At 45.4% G+C, this 20,777-nt stretch overlaps 1 protein-coding gene across 8 annotated transcripts in view; it reads left to right on the plus strand.

Annotated features, from left to right (window-relative positions):
- The first annotated feature begins 248 nt into the window (after positions 1-248).
- Positions 249-20,777, plus strand: part of LOC130889286 (GON-4-like protein) — a 46,531-nt gene continuing 26,002 nt past the window's right edge. For 2 of the 8 annotated variants that reach the window (XM_057792888.1, XM_057792889.1), the window contains exons 1-13: positions 279-763; positions 1,869-2,387; positions 8,353-8,546; positions 9,121-9,195; positions 9,470-9,520; positions 10,058-10,108; positions 10,833-10,931; positions 12,404-12,523; positions 13,437-13,607; positions 14,957-15,149; positions 16,900-17,001; positions 17,481-17,521; positions 19,735-19,838. In XM_057792888.1, the coding sequence (XP_057648871.1) occupies positions 1,895-2,387; positions 8,353-8,546; positions 9,121-9,195; positions 9,470-9,520; positions 10,058-10,108; positions 10,833-10,931; positions 12,404-12,523; positions 13,437-13,607; positions 14,957-15,149; positions 16,900-17,001; positions 17,481-17,521; positions 19,735-19,838 (1,694 nt within the window). In that variant the 5' untranslated portion in view covers positions 279-763; positions 1,869-1,894. Of the gene's footprint in view, positions 764-975; positions 1,053-1,868; positions 2,388-8,352; positions 8,547-9,120; positions 9,196-9,469; positions 9,521-10,057; positions 10,109-10,832; positions 10,932-12,403; positions 12,524-13,436; positions 13,608-14,956; positions 15,150-16,899; positions 17,002-17,480; positions 17,522-19,734; positions 19,839-20,777 lie in introns of those variants that run through there. The other 6 variants (XM_057792890.1, XM_057792891.1, XM_057792894.1 and 3 more) reach the window with 6 other exon arrangements.

A 20,777-nucleotide genomic window follows, 5' to 3' on the forward strand; every position in this document is an offset into this window, starting at 1 on the left:
GTCTGCCGGCCTGCCTGCCGGCCTGCCTGCCTGCCTGCCTGCCTGCCTGCCTGTTACCTGCGTGCGTGCGTGCGTGCCTGCCTGCCTGCCTACTTACCATTGCCTATTTCACATTCATCTATCACGTGTTCTGTTACTTTTGCCCTCAACTGACGCCTGAGCCCTGCGGCTTCACGAGGCCCTAAACCAAGATGGCGCCTATAATTGTGCGCATGCTCCTTGACGCCCAGGTTCCGCGCCTCGGGGGCGCGCACGTAAGGCAGCGCCGTTGCCTTACTTCCGCTGGTGCAGAAGCGGAGTTTCCGCGGGATCGGGCCGGCGTCTGAGGGTACCATGTAGTGTGTGGTGGGGCGGGAAGAGGCAGGTTGACGTGGGGACTCCGGGGCGGCTGCCCGGGTTGAGGTGCGCGGCGCTGCAGAGAATTGGGTAGCAGCGGTGTGAGCGGTGGTGCGGAGTCGGGCTAGTGCTGAGCGCCGAGGAGACCGCAGCTAGGACTCCCTCTGTAATGTTTCTCCTGGACGGTTCCCACTTCCCTGGGGGGCGGCTCCCGGATTAGCGTTCCTTCTTCAACCTGTTGGTTTTCCTCCTGGCCTCCAAGGAGCGGACTCTTGGAGCTGCCTTTGTTTGAAGCGCTTGACTCGATCCCCGCACAGTTCTGACCGAACAGCGAAACAGCGCCCGGCTGCTCCCTTCTCCCCGCTTCCTTTCTGCTCTTCCTCCCCTGAAGCTGACGCAGTCATCTTGAAGTAAAGGAATCGCCAAGGTGATTCCCACGCCTCTCCTTACTCGTTTACCGCCCTCCGTGACAGGATCAAAGAATCTTGTCTTACTTGAGGTTTACCGAGATAAGAACCAGGGCTTTTATGGTGAGGGCCTCCTTTAATGCCCTAGAGAAGGTGAACTGCGGAGGCTTGTTAGCTTTTTAGATCAAACTCGGAGTCAGCGCGAACATTGGTTGTAATCGTGCCCGCCTCCTCTACTGCTGTTGAGTGGTCTTTCAGGCTTGAAGGTTGCCAGTGACGCTTATTCTGTTCTTGGATCCACTCATGAAAGTGAGTGTTCTCTGCGTAGAAGGGTGCAACCAGAGGCTGGGCGTGTACTCAGGTGGTAGAGTGCTCGCCTGGCCTGCAGAAAGCTCTGGATGCACTCGAATGGTGTCGGTGTTGTCAGCAGGGTCACAAGTTCAAAGTCTTCTTGGGATAGATCGCTATTGGAAGCCACCCCCCAGTACCTGTGTAAACGCTCAATGCTTGGTCCAAATTCAGCACAGCATTGTTGAAGCCCACTCTCATTCATTCATCTCTGCAGGGAATGGTCGCTGAGTGACTATAGTACCCGCATATTGCTGGATATTGGAGACACCAGTTAAGGCTGTCCTTTCCTCACTGAGTTCATAGTTCTTGTGGAGGAACACAAAGATAATGCAGAAGTGATATATGATACTTTTCACTTTTTATTTTTGGATTACCTTTCTGTCTGTGGATATTTAATGCGAGTGCTGGTGACTAGTTCCAGGCTGGCCCAGAACTTAGTGGTGGACCTGGCTGGCTTTGAACTCACAGAGATCTACCTCCCTGTCTTCCTAGGCTGGGGATAGAGGCCTGCACCATCATACAGGCCTGAGGTATAGAACTTAAGAGATTAAGGTAACCCTGTTCCATAATAGTGTTCCACTGATAGCACTCCATACTACTCCGGAGGGAGCTTGCGCTGCGCTCCTGTAATCAGTTTCTCATGCTCCCTAGAAATTTTAGGCATTTGATGTGAATGTTCATGATTGAACCTGGGGATCGTGAAATGATAACTGAGCAGATGTCATTACTGTTAGTCCTACTGAGGTGACAAGGACTTGCCTTGTATCTTTTTAGGATGGACCAGAAGTGGGGCCTCTAAAATGGTGCCCTGTAAAAGGAGAAGAGCTGCAGTGACAGAGTCTGTGCAGCAGCCTGACGACTTAGACCTGGAGTCAGCTGCGAAGCCCGAACCCGGCCGGCTTAAAGACTTGGGGTCAGAGTCACCGTCTTGGGGTCAGCGTCAGGAGAGTTCAGTGTGCCCCGAGGTGCATTCCGTGCATGATGGAGAAAGTCAGCTCAGCATGGAGGTTCCATCTCTCAGCTCTAAGATGCTCACCCAGCATGGAAACTTACCGGTTTTGGAAGCCGTTGATGTAGCCTCTCAGGAAATCACCCTTCCTTCTGTGGAGTCTTCTCATTACCTTACTGTACACCCCGATAAAGGGAGACTCCAGGCCACGGCCTCAAGGAAAGCAAAGAAAATTGTCTTCCAGCCTGGGCAGGTTACCAGAGAAGACCAAGGAGATCATCCTGTCATTGAGGAGTCTCCTTTATTAGAAGGAGAGCCTGGCGGAGAAGTCAAGGCAGAAGGAGGTAAGGGTGAGAGGTCTCAGTTGCTTTTTCCTTGCCCGTTTAGATTGAGTCACTCTGAATTTCTAAATTCCAAAATGCTCTACCCTTTACTTTTGGAGTACAACTATGATGCTTTAAGTGGAAAATCCCACACCTGACCTCACGTGAGGGGCTGTGTCAGAATGCTGGCCTTCTTCAAATGTTGTGTAAGACTGTCTTCAGATGACAGAAAGGCTGTGTATGAGAAATAAATGAGTTGTATGTTTAAGCTTGGGTCCCATCTAGGATATCTTATGAATGTACGTCTTCGTATTGGACCCAGGCTTTTCAGATAAGGGACAGATATGTAACCTGTGCCGCTTCGTTGTTTTCTTTTCCTTTTCTTGAGACAGGGTTTCTCTACACAGCCCTGACTGTCCTGGAACTCACTATGGAGACCCGCCTGCCTCTGCCTCCCAGTTGCTGGGGTTAAAAGTGTGCACTGCCACCCCTGGCTTGTCTCTGCTCTCTGTGGTGCCTTTACAGAGAGATGTTCGTGGAGGGGATTGCTGTGGTGTGGTCTTGCCACTAGGGCTGTTCGGGTCATTTAGCACGAGCAGTGACCCTTTGGACTGGGTCGAGATGAGATGGTCTTTTCCTCTCCAATTCTCTGTATTCTCTTCTAGCTACCCCCTCCCCATTTAAAAATTTGATGTTATGTTTGTTTCTCTTGAATGGGTATATATGTACCATGTGCATGCCTGGTGACCATGGAGGTCAGAGGAGGTTACCAGAGCCTTTGGAACTGACATTAGGGATGGTTGTGAGCCGCCAAGTGCATGCTGAGCATCAAACCTGGGTTCTCTGCAAGAGCTACAAGTGGTCTTTATTTCTGAGCCATCTGTCTCCCACCCCCTTTTTTTTAATGATTTATTTATTAATTGTGTATACAGCCTCATTATAGAATGTTGTGAGCCACCCATGTGGTTGGTGGGCATTGAACTCAGGACCTCTTAACCTCTGAGCCATCTGTCAGCCCTCATTCCCCTTTTCTCTCTGAAGCTTTATTCTGCATATCTGGTGAGATGATCTATGCCTACTCTGTTAATTGTGGAGGAGGGCAGCGGCTTAAAGGAAGGTCGTGTTTTGAACATTGAGACAGGCTTTCCAGAGGTGGAGAACCCTTTGAACTGAAGGGCCTGAAGGTTGTTGTCTGGCAGAGTGCTGGCGTGGACACGGGGCTAAGTAAAGTTTAGATACACAAACAGAGAAGGATGGCGCCACAGCATCTCGGGAGATTTAGGAAAAGGTCACTCCATGTGGCAGGTTAGGTTGTAGTTGTAAAGAGCATTAATTTTCATACTGGGGCTTTGTATTATTTCCAGTCGTAGCCCTTATAATAAATAGGTAAGGAAAGTTAACACTGTTTCTTACTTTGTTTGCAGTGTCCAAGATTGGTCTAAGGGGTCGTACATCCTAGGCAGGAACTCTAACTGAGTCACATCCCTGGCCTTCTGTTAATTTCTGTTTCGATAAAATTTCTTTTGCATTTTAGAGAGAATTTTTTTTTCCGAGACAGGGTTTCTCCGTAGTTTTTTGGTTCCTGTCCTGGAACTAGCTCTTATAGACCAGGCTGGCCTCGAACTCACAGAGATCCCCTGCCTCTGCCTCCCGAGTGCTGGGATTAAAGGTGTGTGCCACCACTGCCCAGCCTAGAGAGACCTTGTGGTACTTAATTTGTGTGTTTGTGTGTGTGTGTGTGTGTGTATATATATGTATATATATATATATTTGTTTTGATATATATATATGTTTGTTTTTGTTTTTCATGACAGGGTTTCTCTGTAGCTTTCAAGTCTGTCCTGGAATTAGCTCTTGTAGACCAGGCTGGTCTTGAACTCATAGAGATCCGTCTGCCCCTGCCTCCCGAGTACTGGGATTAAAGGCGTGCACCACCACTGCACAGCCCCTCTCAGTTTTTATTAATCATGCTATAGAGATAAGTTTTTCCTGCTGTAGCTCAGGGTGGTCTGGAATTCACTGTTTAGTCTTGTCTGTCCTTCAACTAGTAGCTTATGCCTCTCCCTTTGAGTTCTAAGATTATGGTAACTCCATGTTGTGCTAGTGTTGGCCTTCAGTGCCAGAGTGGAAAGAGGCCGATGGAGCAACAGAAAGCTTTGAATCCTGTGGGTGAGTATAAAGAGAGACTGCTCTCCTTGAGGCAAATTTCTGTGAATCAGCCAAACTTTTTTTTAAAGTTTTCTTTATTCTACATGCAGTGTTCTTTCAGCATATACAGCTGCAGGCCAGAAGAGGGCACCAGATCTCATTACAGATGGTTATGAGATAGCATGTGGTTTCTGGAATTGAACTCATCACCTTATGAAGAGCAGCCAGTGCTTTAAACCTCTGTGCCATCTTCCCTGCCCTTACTCAGCTCCATTTCCTTCCAGATTATAAAGAACACATAGGACCGGGTTGCCTCAGAGCCAACCTTCCTTTGCATTAACGGCACACTCCTGTCACAAGCCTTTGTACACGGCAGTCAGTTCTTACAGCAGAGCTCCTAGCACAAGGCTTCTTAGCAGGGATCTGTGTCAGCGGTCAAGCTAAAGATGAACCCAGCCATATGGACTAGAGACAGCTTTTAGATAAGGTCAGTCCTCCAGTCCCTGTGACATTATCCAGAGAAGGGCAGGTAGAGAGGCAGGAAGTTCTGCTGGAGTGTGCGAGCTCCCTGTTGCTGCTGGATTGAGATAATCTGCTAGGCCAGTGGAGCCTGCCACCTCTACCAGCCAGCTACAATCCTCCAACATGCTATCATGCTTGATGGGGTGAATTTTTTTTTTTTTAATATATTTATTTATTAAGTATACAGTATTCTGTCTGCGTGTATGCCTGTAGGCCAGAAGAGGGCACCAGACCTCATTACAGATGGTTGTGAGCCACCATGTGGTTGCTGGGAATTGAACTCAGGACCTTTGGAAGAGCAGGTAGTGCTCTTAACCTCTGAGCCATCTCTCAGCCCCCGATGGGGTGAATTTTATTTATTTTTCTTTTCAATAATTTCTGAAATATAATACTTAAGGTTGATTACCATATGTGAATTTGAAACCAGATTACAGAGTGAGGCACTTTAAGAAGCCCTGGGGAATATGTGAGATATAGGTGAATAGTAGGGGATCTTCACATTTTCATGACCCTGGATTTGATCCTCAGTGGGGTGTGTGTTGTATAACTGAGATCACTCATAATAACAACTTTTTTTTTTTTTTTTTTTTTTTTTTTTTTTTTTTTTTTTTTTTTTTTTTTTATTTTTTGAGACAAGGTTTCTCTGTGGCTTTGGAGCCTGTCCTGGAACTAGCTCTGTAGACCAGGCTGGCCTCGAACTCACAGAAATCCGCCTGCCTCTGCCTCTCGAGTGCTGGGATTAAAGGCGTGTGCTACCACCTCCCAGCAATAACAAGTATTTAAAATTATATTGTATACCATTTTTGTTTTTTCTTTTTAAATTGTTTTTATTTATTCTGCCATATGCCACCTAGTTATAAGGTAAAATTTCTCTGTTAATCGTATGAGTAGTCAAGGAGAAATTTCGTGAGTAGAAGTCAGGGTTTGGACTGCAGGTGAGGTTCAGCAACAGGATGCTGTTGTAGTATCCATCTAGCCCTGCTCAGTTTCCAGCAGCCTGTTTCTTTGCAGTGCTGAGGATCCTGCTTCGGGCCTCCTGTGTTCTGGGAATGCTCTGACTTGAGCTACAACCCCAGCTCTGCCTTGTTCCAGTCTTTGAGCTCTTTCAGCGGCTGGCTTTCTAGGCTTTGGATTTACTTAACTGTGCAGCCTGGAGATGCTAGCTCCCAGGAATGCACCCAGAGTTGCATTAAGGAAACCTTCAAAGTAGACAGGAATTTTTATCTTAGGATCTTTAGGAAAAGGGTCCCACGTTCTGAAGGTAATTTTCTTTATTACTGTATCGCGGATATTTTTGTCTGTGAAGATTAGACTTTTTTCTGAGTGTAACAAGGAAACACATGCTTTCTGATGGTGACTTTAAAAAAAAGGAACGAGGGGCTGGAGAGATGGCTCAGAGGTTAAGAGCATTGCCTGCTCTTCCAAAGGTCCTGAGTTCAATTCCCAGCAACCACATGGTGGCTCACAACCATCTGTAATGGGGTCTGATGCCCTCTTCTGGCCTGTGGGCATACACACAGACAGAATATTGTATACATAATAAATAAATAAATTAAAAAAAAAAAAAGAGAATGAATACATGCTTTCCTGATGGTGACCTTGTCTTTTACTTTGTCTTGAATAATCTCTCCTGGCAACCTCTTTACATAGATACATCTCTACCTACAGTTCTGTCTCTTTCTGTACATACATCTCTACAGTTTGGCATCTTTCCCCAGTTACGTCTGTTTTCTACAGAGCCACAGTTACATTTATTTTCACAGTTACGTTCTCCATACAGCTATGCAACTTCGCACTTTTTTTTTTTTTTTTTTGAGACAGAGTTTCTCTGTAGCTTTGAATATTGTCCTGGAACTAGCTCTTGTAGACCAGGTTGGCCTCGAACTCACAGAGATCTGCCTGCCTCTGCCTCCTGAGTGCTGGGATTAAAGGCGTGCGCCACCGCCGCCCGGCTCACTCTTCTTTACATAGTCACATCTCTCTCGTCTCTCCACTCCTCCACTCCTCCCTCACACTTCTCTTTGTACATTCAGCTGAATCTTCCTACCAACACACATGCACACACACACCCCTCTCACATTTCTCTCATAATGTCTGTACATCTTTCCTGCTGCTTCTCACAGCCAAAACCTCTGGACAAACATAAATCACATTCTGAGAGTCACAGTAATGCTTGAGTAAACGGTGAGAAACCGGGTCAGGCGGTGGTGGCGCACGCCTTTAATCCCAGCACTTGGTTGGCAGAGAAAGGCGGATCTCTGTGAGTTCAAGGCCATTGTGGGCTTCAGAAGAAGTACCAGGACTGACTCCAAAGCTACACAGAGAAATAGTGTGTCAAAAAAACCAAAAAAAAAAAAAAAACCCCAAAAAAGTAGAACCTGTTTTTCTCCAGCTAGGTAGTTCACAGTGACTGACCAGTGAATATGGCTTGGCTGTGCACATAGCTTCAAGTGGTCAGGATTCCCAGACAGAAAGTGACATTGAAATTCAGGCCAGTTAGTTTGCTGGTCCTTGATCATGCAGAGTATCTATAGAAAACCCATTACTGAGAAAGTTATCTTTACTAAAGTTGCTTCAAGCCTTATTCCCAAATATGCAATAAACACCTGGGAAATTGAATTCATAAATTCCTCTCTAGGGAAAACCAGATATCCTAGTATTATTATTTCTATTCATCAGAATTATATAGTTAAGCAGAAATCATCTCCATGACCATCCATAGCTATATGTATGCCCAATATATGTAATATTTTCATAAAAAAAACCATGCAAGCAGTGGCTAGAATACACATAGCTGTTTTTAGTGGCACATGAGAAAAATTACAGATAGAGACAAATAGTCATTTATAGTCAGTGACTCCACGGACTTCCCTAGTGGATTTCCCGTCAAAAAGTTTGACTCATCTGGGAGGTCGACTTGCTAAATACTAGTTGCCACCTGTTGTAAACTTTTAGTGTCCTCTGGCAATTTTTTGTTCTGTTTTTTTCAAGACAGGGTCTTGCTATTTATTTCTACATGTTCAGGAACTCACTCTAGAAAAGGCTGGCTTTGATCTCAGAGGTATACCTGTCTATGCCCCCCCCGCCCCTGCAATTGATGGCATTGAAGGTGTTCCCTACCATGCCCAACTAAGTGTCAGCTATTATGACTAGTACTGTGAAACTGTTACCAAGGCTGTAATAAGCCATCATTGTCACATGTGCGGCTCTCAAAGTCAGACAGCAGGCAGGTTGGTTTCCTTCCACTGTTGGTCTGGGACGGAGTTCCTAGAGAAGTTGTTCTGGAGAGTCTGCTGACGTTCTTGGTTCTTTTCAGAAGAACAAGAGAGTGAAGAAAGTGATCAAAGGAAAAAAACCAAAAAGGGCACCAAGAGGAAACGAGATGGAAAGAGTCAAGAACAAGGGACGATGGCTCATGACCTGAAACTGGATGACATGCTCGATCGGACCTTAGAGGATGGTGCTAAGCAGCACAATCTGACTGCAGTCAATGTACGGAATATCCTGCACGTGAGTAGCCGTGGGCAGCTATGCAGTTAGCCTAGAAACTTCCCATTGAGAAGAAATAAGCAGACCTGTAAGTCCCCTGAGTCCTGCTATACGAATTGGCAATTTTGTTGGCTAAGTGTGACAAAATGTTTTACATCTAAGGGTAGTTTTCTCTTTGCACTCAGCACTAGTGAGGAGTCTGCACCTTCTTCCACTGATTTGGTCAATAAGATTCCTAGTCAGAAAAACATCCATAGTAGTTGGTAGTGTGAAGAATGCCTTGAGAGCTAGCAGAGTATTTGCTAGGCAAGCAGAACAGGCATGATTAAAAACAATAATGCCTTTGACATGTAATTCTCCTCTATGTCTTACCTGTGTCTGCATATTTCTGTCCCAGTAGCAGGAACTGAATGGGACCACTTGCTGCAACATTGTTTAAAGGCTTGCTTCTGCCTTCTTTATCTTTAGATGTTTTCTTGAGTTCAGTTTGAAGCTATTATTGAAGATCTAACTTCTGTTTATTCTCCACAAAGGTCTAGTGTTCAGGTGACAAATCTTTTGTGGCATAAAGTGAGGTTTCATTTCTCTCCTCCAGGAAGTAATCACAAATGAACATGTTGTAGCCATGATGAAAGCTGCCATCAGTGAGACAGAAGACATGCCATTATTTGTGAGTAGCCTCTTGTCACCCTTTCCATGCCATGGAAACTTTCCAATGTGGGAAGTCATGTAGCAGTTTGTAAACAATGTGACATACCTCAGACTGGGAAAATCACATTGTAACTTTTATTGGCTACTTTCTCTCTCTCTCTCTCTCTCTCTCTCTCTCTCTCTCTCTCTCTCTCTCTCTCTCTCTCCCTCCCTCCCTCCCTCCCTCCCTCCCTCCCTCCCCCTCCCTCCCTTCCTCCCTCCCTCCCTCCCCCCCCCTCTCTCCCCCTTCTTAGGAGCCTAAGATGACACGCTCTAAACTGAAGGAAGTGGTGGAGAAAGGAGTGGTATGTGTTCTGAGTTTCTCTTTATCCTGGGGAATAGAAGCCTGTTTGCGGTTATTCATAGAGAAGAAAAATGTGAACAATTTTGGTCTGGGTTTTCCTTTTGAAATCATTATGTGTGGGCAGGGACTCCTAGCTCAGAGTGAGAATGCTTACCTAACATACATGGGCTACAAGTGTGAGCCACACTGCCCAGAGTTTCATGCTGTGCCCTGGCATGAATCAAGGGCAAGCAGGTTACATCCTGGGCTACTGCTTTGTTTTTCCTTTTCTGTATAACGTAGTTGTTACTGGCAGTGGTGGTGGCTTGGTCGAGGCAGGGTCATACACTATGACCCAAACTGACCTGGAATTTACTGTGTAGCCCAGGCTCCTCTCTCAGTTCTGCCAGTGCTGGAATCATAAGCCCCACCAATACATGAGAATATAGTGCTCAGTGAGGTCTGTAGACCACGGTAGCTGCTATGTTCAGTGTGGGTCTTTCTGCTTATCAGAAAAGGAAAAGCAGTTACATGTTATTACTGATATTCTTTTTCATAGGTAATTCCAACTTGGAATATTTCACCAATTAAGAAAGCCAGTGAAATTAAGGTAAATGTAGAAGTCATTGTTACTCTTTTCCAAAAATACGTCATCAGTTTTGAAAGCAACTACTTCCTTTGTATTCACTGCTTTTAGACATGCTGGGGGGTTTTGTTTTTGTTTGCCGGGGGGGGGCTTCTTTTTTGTTACAGGTTTGGGTTTTTCCATTCCGTTGTACCTCAGCTGCATCTCATGGAAGCATACAGACCTGCCTATGTTGTTTGATGTGACGGCACATTAGACTCAGAATTCTTTCTCCTCCTAGATATCTTCACTTTCTCTCCAATGTGTGACTTGTGCTTTCCCTCCCTCCCTCCCTCCCTCCCTCCCTCCCTCCCTCCCTCCCTCCCTCCTTCCCTCCCTATTTCCCTCCCTCTCTCCCTCCCTCTTTTCCTCCCTCCTTCTCTTCTTTCTCTCCCTCTTTCCCTCCCTCCCTCCCTTTTATCCCTCCATTCCATCTGTCCTCTGCCAATGTTGGAGCCCAGAACCCTATGCATTGTGAGCATGCGTTCTCCTCTGAGATTTCTAGTCTCCAGCCCTGTTCCATTTCTTTCTCTGTGTTATTTTATGTTTACTTGTTTTTGCATGGTGAGTGGTGGGAGCAACTATCATAGTATGTGAGAATTGGTTCTCTCCATTTACCATACTAGTCTTGAGGATTGAACTTGGTCATTGGGCTTGTGCCTCTAGCTGCTGAGCCACCCCCACCCCCCGTCCTGTGTTCCTATTGAAGCAGCCTCCACAGTTTGTGGACATTCACCTTGAAGAAGATGACTCCTCAGATGAAGAGTATCAGCCAGATGAGGAAGAGGAAGATGAGACAGCAGAAGAGGTTTGTGAGTGTTCATTGTTACTGCAGAAAAAAATTGGGTTTGATAAAGACCGGCTTTGGTGACTTAGTATTGTCACCCATTCTTTAGACATGATTGAGAAATGTTCTCTTTTCTAATGATTTCTTAGCTGGTAGGTATTCTTCTGCTCTTCAAACTCCCTGTACATTTAAGCTTACATTATAAAAGTAACACATACAACACAAAGATGTGCTGTAATCTCAGCACTTAGGAAATGCAGGTAGGAGGGATAGGAGTTCAGGTTTATCCTCAGCTACACAGCTTGTTCTAGACTCTTTATTAGAAACCAACAGATGCCAGGTCCCACGCCTTTAATTTCAGCACTCAGAAGGCAGAGGCAATTGAATCTCTGTGACTTCAATTTTTAGCCTGGTCTACAGAGAAAGTTCCATGACAGCCAGGGCTGTTAACACAGCAAGACCGTGTCTCGAAAAACTGGAAAAAAAACAAAGATATCAACAGACAAGTGTACCCTGTAACCCTGATGTCTTGATAGTTTTTTTTGCTGTTTTTCTTTGTAGTTCTGTCACCTAAATATACACCTCTATATAGTCTTGTTTAATTTTTCTTGTTCATGAACTTTATCTTTTCTATTTGAGTTTTTGAGAAAAGGTCTCATTATGTAGCCCTGGCTGTCTTGGAATTCCCTACGTAGATCAGGCTAGCTTCAAACTCTTCGAGATCCTCCTACTTCTGCCACCCGAGTGTTGGGGATAAAGGTGTTTGGCACCATTGCTTGGTTAGTAATGCTTTTCAAAAGAAGTCTTCTTTTTTCCTTCTGTGTTTTGTAAATCCTTTACCCTTTGACAGTTTATGATGAAGATGAGGCTGCAGATATGGTCTCTTCCATCTTTCCCTTTTTAGGGTATTAAGTCATTGAAAATCCATTTTCTTTCTACGATGTATATATTTAATGCATATACTGCATGTATTCTTTCTATGACATAATTATTTTACATGTTATATATTTGCACTTGTATGTATGTACATACATATCTGTGTGGGTGGGTGTTTGTGTGTGCATGCCACAGTTTGCTTGTGGAGATCCCAGGACATCCTGGTAAGAGTTGATTCTTGCCTTCCACCATATGGGTCTTGGTTTTTTTTTTTGGTTTTTTTTTTTTTTTTGAGACAGGGTTTCTCTGTGGTTTTGGAGCCTGTCCTGGAACTAGCTCTTGTAGACCAGGCTGGTCTCGAACTCACAGAGATCCACCTGCCTCTGCCTCCCAAGTGCTGGGATTAAAGGCGTGCACCACCACCACCCGGCTTCATATGGGTCTTGGGAGTGGACGTCAGGTCATCAGGCTTGGTCGCGTACACCTAGTCATCTGCTGTGCCGTCCTGGAAGCCCAGATCCCAGTGACTGGTGTTTTGTGATTCATTCTGTTGTGGCATTTCGTGCTGCGCACTGAGGTTGGGGCACTCACGTGAGCGTGCACTGGGTTTGTTTTAGAGCTTGTTGGAAAGTGATGTTGAAAGCACGGCTTCGTCTCCACGCGGAGTGAAGAGATCCAGACTGCAAATGTCGTCTGAAGTGGCTGAGACAGATGAGGAGAGTGGCATGTTGTCAGAGGTAACCCGGCGTCAGACAAGAGAGACTTTAGACATACGTGTGAGAAGTGGCTGATTTACCATTGGTAATATCATTGTGGGTTGCCACCTTTTCAGAGTTCTCAGGATGTTGAAGGAGCTGCAGGCTGTGTTCCTGCCGCCCCAGCTCCTGGTCGCCTGGCTAGCTTATGCCCCAAAATAACAACACATAAACTGTATTCATTTAAACACTGCTTGGCCCACTAGCTCTAGCCTCTTACGGGCTAATTCTCATATTTTGCCTAACCCATTTTTAGTAATCTGTGTAGCACCAGTCTTATTGGGAAAGATTCAGCATGTCTGACCTGGCGGCTTGCTTCATCGCGTCTGCCCGGGAGAGGGGAGAGCTATCGAGTCTGAGCTCACTTCCTCTTCCTCCCAGCATTCTGTTCTGTTTACTCCACCCACCTATGTTCTAACCTATGAGGGCCAAGCAGTTTCTTTATTTTTTAACCAATGACCTTCCTCCATCATCGGGAGAATGCACAGCTAAGAGATGACTGAGACCTAGTCTTGGTCACAGAGGTTTTCTGAGTTCTCATGAGGGGTCAAGTGTATGCAACCCTTGCTTAGAGTGCTGTCTTGAAAGCCAAGTAGTGTTCCGTTTTTCTCACTGAGATAGGATGAGACCTAACTAGTCAGAGCATGTGTTGTTGAATTGACCGTTTACCTGTCTCCATCTACAAAAGAGGAAATAGGCCACATAACTGTCTGTGAAGCCTACCTTCCTGTTATTCCTTCTTCCTTCCTTTCCTCCCTTCCTCCCTTCCTCCCTTCCTCCCTCCGTCCCTCCCTCCCTTCCTCGTCCCTTCATCCCTCCCTCCCTTCCTCGTCCCTTCATCCCTCCCTCCCTTCCTCTCATCCTTCCATCCTAACACAGCATCCTTTTTGATCAGGTTGAGAAAGTCCCCACACCTGCTCTTAGGCACATCAGTGCTGAAGTAGTGCCCATGGGGCCCCCACCTCCTCCCAAACCAAAGCAGACTAGGGATAGTGCTTTCATGGAGAAGTTAAATGCAGTAGATGAGGAGCTGGCTTCGAGTCCCGTCTGCATGGATTCTTTTCAGGTAAGCATCGTTACTCTGAATTGCTGAGAAAAGAAATTATGGTATGTCCATAAGGCTGATTGCTACTGGTCAGTAAAAAGAAGTACTGACAGGTGCTGGGGAACTGCAGGGATGAACTTTGCACACATCACACATTATGTATGTGAGCACCCTGAAACAGTTTGAATGGACATTGTGTAATGCCCTTATCTAAAATGTCCAGTAAGTAGGAAATTCATATCCACAGAATATAGATTATTGGATCTCTTATGTGGATAATGAAGTTATTGTGGAATTGGTTATATCACATGATTTTGTGAATATATTAAAATGTAACTAATTATACCTATTAAAATGTGAATGTGTTATAAAATATATACATATATTTTAAAACTCTTAATACTGTTCTTGAAATGTTCATTTTAAAACCGATAACTGGATTGGGTAGAAGGCTCAGCAGTTAATAGTGTTGATGCATAGAGGACCTGTGTTTGGTTCCCAAGACCCACGCTGTGGCTTCAACCACCTGTAACTACAGTTGCAGAATATCCAACTCCGTTTTCTGTGGGCATTGCGCACATGTGCGGCACATATAACAGGTAACCCATAAACACACATTCATAAAATGAAAAATAAATCTTTTTTAAAAATTTTTGTTTTTCATATATGAGTGTTCTATCTGCAAGTGCACCTGCAGGCCTGAAGGGGGCATCAGATCTCACTATAGATGGTAGTGAGCAGCCAGTGGTCTTAGCCCCTGTTCCATATTTCCAGCCCATAAGAAATAAATAAAAACAAAAAGAAACAAAACATACTTACCTTTCAGGGGAGAACCCACGACCACACAGGTTGTTTCTTCGGGGCACAGCTCGTTATTGTACACCTGATGTGCTGACCCTGAGATTCCCTAAAGTCGGGAAAGTCGACTGCATAGTTTGTTAAGTGGGGCAGGCACTATGTTGACAGTCTCCTCTGTAGAGAAACTTAAATATTTAATACAAAAGATAGAAAATTATTTGAAAAAATAAAATCTACAGGAAATTAAAGTAGATTTTGAAGAAAGAAAATCCACATTGTTATGGATTTTGTTTGCTTCTTTTTGTTTATTGAGGCAGGGTCTCACGATACAGAGCCGGCTGTCCTGGATCTCATTATGTTGACTAGCTTGGCTTTGAACACACAGAGATCTGCCTGTCTCTGCCTCCCAAGTGCTGTAATTAAGAGTGTGGGCCACCATACACAGCTGGGATGACAGTGACTTACAGTGTCTTGAGACAAGTAGATTTTTAAGTAGTGTTTGTTGTGGAGTGTGGAGAATTTGGAAGCATGACTTTGACCTTCTGGGTGCTTTTTCTTTCTACTTTGGCCAGCCGATGGAGGATAGTCTCATTGCATTCCGGACTCGGTCTAAGATGCCCCTGAAAGATGTTCCTCTGGGCCAACTCGAAGCTGAACTTGAGGCTCCAGATATCACCCCAGATATGTATGACCCAAATACAGCTGATGATGAGGACTGGAAGGTGTGGCTGGGGGGCCTCTTAAATGATGACGTGGAGAACGAGGGTGAGTGGTTTGTTTGCAGTTATGAGCTGCTTAGTTGGGGTAGAGACGCATTGCAGACTGGAAGCACTAATAGTGGGTTTGTCGCTAGGCGTGCTGGCTTAGACTTCTGCTCAGCTGCGGGGGAAGTTGAGACAGGCAGGTGCTGGAAGACATGAGGCTAGCCTGGGGACATAGCGACACTTGTCTCAAACAGAAGGAAGAGACTGTGGAGGCTGAGATTCTACAGCTCAGTGGGAGAACATGTATGTAGTTAGCACTTGGCACCCCACACATACATATACACAATAAAAAATACTTTAGAAGCAGGAAGGAAGTGTTGTTTCTATGACACTGAAGTGGGTCATACGGCAGAACTTACCTGTTGGACACATGTGGACATTGAGTGTTGTTTGGAGGGGCTGGAGCCTAGCTGAGAGGAGGGAGCAGGCAGGAGAACAAGTCAGCTGTGGAAAGTGACAGTTACAAAGTATTGGAAAATGACACCTAAAAGTCAGGGAAGGGGGGCGTTTTTGACACAGGCCTGTAATATAAGGAGGATCCTAACCTTGGAGCTAGCCAGGGCTACGTAGTAACTTCTAGGTTGGCGTGGGTAACTTAATATGACCTTGTCTCAAAGAAAAGGCGGCAATAAAGCAAAGGTCATTGAGATGGCTCTGTGTAGAGATGATTACTGCCAAGCCCAATAACCCCAGTTCTGTCCCTAGGACTCCCATGGGGGTAGGAGAGAACCATCTTCTACAAGTTGTTCTCTGAGCCCCACATGTATGCTGTCAAAGTCACTGTTCTATTGCTCTGAAGAGAACATGACCAAGGCACCTTAGGAAAGAAAGCCTTTCATTGGGCTTTGGTTTGACAGTTGTAGATGGTGAGTCTGTGGCCATCGCGGCAGAAATGGTGCTGATCAGGCAGGCACTGCACAGGGTTAATATCGGAGAGCTAATATCTTACGTGAAAATTGGAGGCAGAAGACTGGGCCTGGGGTAGCTTTTGAAACCTTAAAGCCCACCCTTAAAGGGACACACTGGCTACAGTGAGGCCACAGCCCCTAAACCTTCTCGGAAAGAGTTGCAGCAAGTGGGACCCGATCATTCAGATCTGTGAGGCAGGGTGGCCATTCTCTTTCAAGCTCCCGTACATGCCAAGGCTTCCACACATGCATATATGCAAATAAATCAAATAAAAACTAATGTATGTGCTGCATGGAAAGATTGTGTAACTCTTCTCTTTCTAGACGTGTAGAGTCAAGGGTGCGTTCTGGGCATGGTGGGACTGTGGTCCATGCCCACAATCACCTAATTTAGGAAAAAAACAAAGGAAGCTGGGCGGTGGTGGCACACACCGTTAATCTCAGCTCTTGGGAGGCAGGGGCAGGCGGATCTCTGTGCATTTGAGGCCAGCCTGGTCTACAAGAACTAGTTCCAGGACAGACTCCAAAGCCACAGAGAAACTCTGTCTCAAAAAACCAAAGGAAGTGAGAGCAAAAAATATAGACATACAAACACATACATTCACACAGAGAGAGATAGAGACTTAGAGACCTTGTCTGGGAAAAAAGTAGGCAGAGTTTGTGCTGGGGATTCCTTTGATCCCAGTTCTCTGGAGGCAGAGGCAGTTGCAGCTCCATGAGCTCAAGGCCAGCCTGATCCACAGAGCGACTTCCAAGACAGCCACAACAGTTACACAGCGATAACCCTGTCTTGAGAAACTTAAAGGAAAGAAAACAGAAAGTGTCTAACGTATTCCCCCCCAGATGAGGCAGATGATGACGATGATCCAGAATATAACTTCCTGGAAGACCTTGATGAACCAGACACAGAGGATTTCCGTACTGACAGGGCCGTGAGAATCACTAGTAAGTCAGTTTGTTACTGTCTTTTCTACATGTCTTTGTTTACTCTGGAGGTGTATTGGAAGTCTACAGTTCATTCAGATGTAGACAATGGATTTTCATTTGTTTATTTCTGTAAGTGTTTAAATGTAACACATATGCAGAAAGTTGCTATTGTAGATGCTGTGGTCCTGTGTTTGGCATTTGCTATTTGGCGAGGGTTGTATTATACTTTGAATGCCAAAATGAATGTGAGTGTGGCCTCCGCTTTGCAGCCATGAGCTTAATAAGGGGATGGAAAGAGATGGGTGTATCTCAAGCATCTTGAAGAGGAAGTGAAGCAGGTTGGAGTTTCATAACTGCCTTTGAGATGCTGCTTGAAGGAGGAATGTGAGCATTTGCTCAGGCGCCTTGGGAGAACCAGCTACGGTATCACCCTGGAGGTCTTCCTTGCTACAGAATAAGACTAAGTTCTGCCAACATACTTCTTTGTCCTTTCACAGAAAAAGAAGTAAACGGGCTGATGGAAGAGCTGTTTGAAACGGTGAGTAACGATTTTTGAGTGAGTAGCTTGGTGAAATTCTTTAGTAAGCTCTGTCCTTTGATCTTAATGATTTTCTCTTCAGCAGAACGTTCTGCCTGTGTCAGAGCCAGCAAGGAGCACGACACTGGGAAATTATGAGTGGCGTGCTCTTGATTATCCTCATGCGCTAAATGCTTGGTTTCCACGTGCTGCTCCTGAGCTGTTGTTGCAAACTGTCATTTGAACTCTGATCGTAGAGACTTCTTCCATAACCTGTCTCTTGGGTTTAGGTTATTTTTCATTTGAAGCTGGGGTTTGTTTAGCCCAGCACAGTTTATACTCCATAGAGACTGGCATGGGTGATTCCAGAGGGCAGGTAAATCTGTCTTTTAAAGATAGGTTGGATGTCTGGAGACATTGGAAAGATGACTCGCATTTATGAGTACCTGCTGCTTTTCCAGAGGATCCAAGTTTAGTTACCAGGACAATCACTGTGAATGTAGCTTCAGAAGATCTAACACCCTCACCCGCACCCCCCATCTCTCTCTGTCTCTCTGTCTCTGTCTCTGTCTCTCTCTCTCTCACTCACACACACACACACACAGACACGAAAAGAAATATAAATCTTAAAAAAAAAAGAGACAATTCTGGGCATTAGGGAGATGGCTGTGTTGGTTATATGTTTACATGAGGAACTGGGTATGAGAATCCCGGAACTCACATAAAAGCCTGTGTGCTAGTGTGTCTGTAATCCCAGCTCTGGTATGCACAGAGAAGCTGGTCCCTTGAGCTCATGACAGACCCAATTTGAAAAGCAATTGAGGAGTGTGTTGGTTGTGTGGTGGGTAGAGGGCTATTGCCAGAGGCTGCTCGTTTGTTCCCAGCTGCCCAGCCCCAAAATAGTCACACAGAAACTATATTATTTACAATACAGTTTGGCCAATATTTGAGCTTATCCCTAGGTAGCTCTTACATCTTGAATTAACCCATTTTTATTAATCTGTGTGTTGCCACGTGGCAGTAGGTTAAAGTTTCTGGCTGGCTGTCTCCTCTGGGTGGTGGCTACATGGCCTCTGTCTGACTCTGCCTACTCTGTCTCTAGATCTCTTGTAACCTGGCTTTACTCTGTTATGCTATTGGCTGAAAGCTGCTTCTTTACTAACCAATGGCAATAAAACTTATTCACAGTATATATCACTTCCCACATCACCTCTCCTTTTCTGTCTAAATAAAAAGGATGGTTTTAACTTTAATGTAGCAAGATTACATATGACAAAACAAGTATCAAGGAAGAAGTACAAAGCCGGGCGGTGGTGGTGCACGCCTTTAATCCCAGCACTCGGGAGTTAGAGGCAGGCGGATTTCTGGGAGTTCGAGGCCAGCAGCCTGGCCTACAAGGGCTAGTTCCAGGCCAGGCTCCAAAGCTACAGAGAAACCCTGTCTCGAAAAACCAAACAAAAAAAAAAGAAGTACAGCTACAATATTTATATCTACTTTATCTTTTATTAAACTAAGGAAAACTATAATTATTACTATCTACTTTTTAACTTTATCAAAGACCCCAGAAGGATATAATATTACCTAAGAAATAAGAAGTGCATTGTAAGCAACTTCCAAAATTCTAGAATTGACAGACATCTCGCAGCCTGGACAGTAACCCAGAGTTTTTCTGTAACGTTATGGGCTTTTATTTTTAGCCTCCAGGCCCATAATATCCAGCAGACTTTCTATTAAGTAGGAAATCTGAAGATCTGTTTTTTTTTTTTCTGCATCCTGTAGAATGTCTGACAGACTCTTCCATGAAGCAGGAACCCTGAAGGACCCTCTCACCTTTTTTAGACAGCTATAGCAGTTCTGTTTTTGTGGGTCCTGCATGTCCAGTTTATACAGCATACACAAGACTGCGTCTTGAGAGCAGTGGGACGTATTATTTGTTATGTGTCTGTCTGTGCACCACACGCCTGGTGCCTGTGAGGTCAGAAGAGGGCATTGGATTGCCTGACTCCGGTGGCAGATGGTCAGTGCTGCCGTGTTGGTGCTGGAATTGAATCTGGGCCCTATGCAAGAACAAGTGGTCTTTTATCCCGGGATCCTACTCCCCACATAGGGTCTCTTTTGAATCCCAACATTATTAAAGCTCCTAAGTTCTCTAGTTTTATTCATTCTTGGTATCGCTAGAGAGACTTACATAGGGACTGTTCCCTCGAGAAAACCTCCTTTTCTTTTGCTCACAGTTCCAGGATGAAATGGGATTCTCCAATATGGAAGAAGATGGCCCAGAGGAAGAGGAGCGTGTATCAGAGTCTCGGCCTAACTTCAACACCCCTCAAACCCTACGGTATGCTGCTGAGATGCAGAGTGAAGGGTGATGTGTTTTTGAAGAGGCTCGACAGTTTGTAGGTTTTGTCTTTGTCTTTTTGTTTTGTTTTGATTTTAGAAACTATAGTTATTTTTCCCTCAGCCTCTTGTTTAGGGCGAGGAGCCCTGAATGTTAGTTAAGCAACCAGCAAAAACAGTCTCCCTGTTATGGGGCAGTGCAGCTACAGACAAAGCTGTATCTGTTTGGGAAGGGAGAAAAATCACAGCTGGCGCTGAGAGCAGCTTTTCCATGCGAGTGGTGCTGGAAAGGTGTGCAGAGCTTCACACGGCCAGCCACAGAAACACCCACCACTGGCACGTCTGCAGGTCCTTCGTGGGCATTGTTTGTCCTCTCGTCCGACTATGCCCCTGGGGGTTGATTGAGCAAATCCCTAAATACCTGCTCTGCTGGAGCAGGAGCCAGAACATGCCCTTTGTGTAAAGTTACTGAAAAGTGGTAAGGGGTGACCTGTGACTACTTCCTACTCACATTGGGGCATTGATGGGGTCACAGAATGCTGGCATGCTAGCCAAGGCCAGGAAGGGCAGGTGGGCAGTTTGAGTTGCTGTCTAGGCTGTGCAGGGCCTTCTGGGGTTTGGGAAGTACAGGCCTAGTTGTAGCGTTTGCAGTCTGGACTGCCTGGAGCAAGATCCTTAGGAGCCCTGCAGATGCAGATCCTGAGGGAATCTGGAGCTGTCCAGTTGGTGGCACAGTGTGTAGATGGTTTGACATCTGGGACAGATGGATTAGAGACGGGGAGACAATAAAGTTAAGGGGTTTAAAGGAAATTTTTTACCCAGGGTGTACATTTGGAACTTCCAGGCCCACAATCTTAGTTGTTAGGGAAGGGAAGTCCGAAGACCAGCGGAGAAAGTTCCTACTCTTAAGAATAGGCTACGGGGTGCTGGAGAGATGACT

The sequence above is a fragment of the Chionomys nivalis genome, chromosome 18 (assembly GCF_950005125.1).
Source record: "Chionomys nivalis chromosome 18, mChiNiv1.1, whole genome shotgun sequence".
Taxonomy (NCBI): Eukaryota; Metazoa; Chordata; class Mammalia; order Rodentia; family Cricetidae; genus Chionomys; species Chionomys nivalis.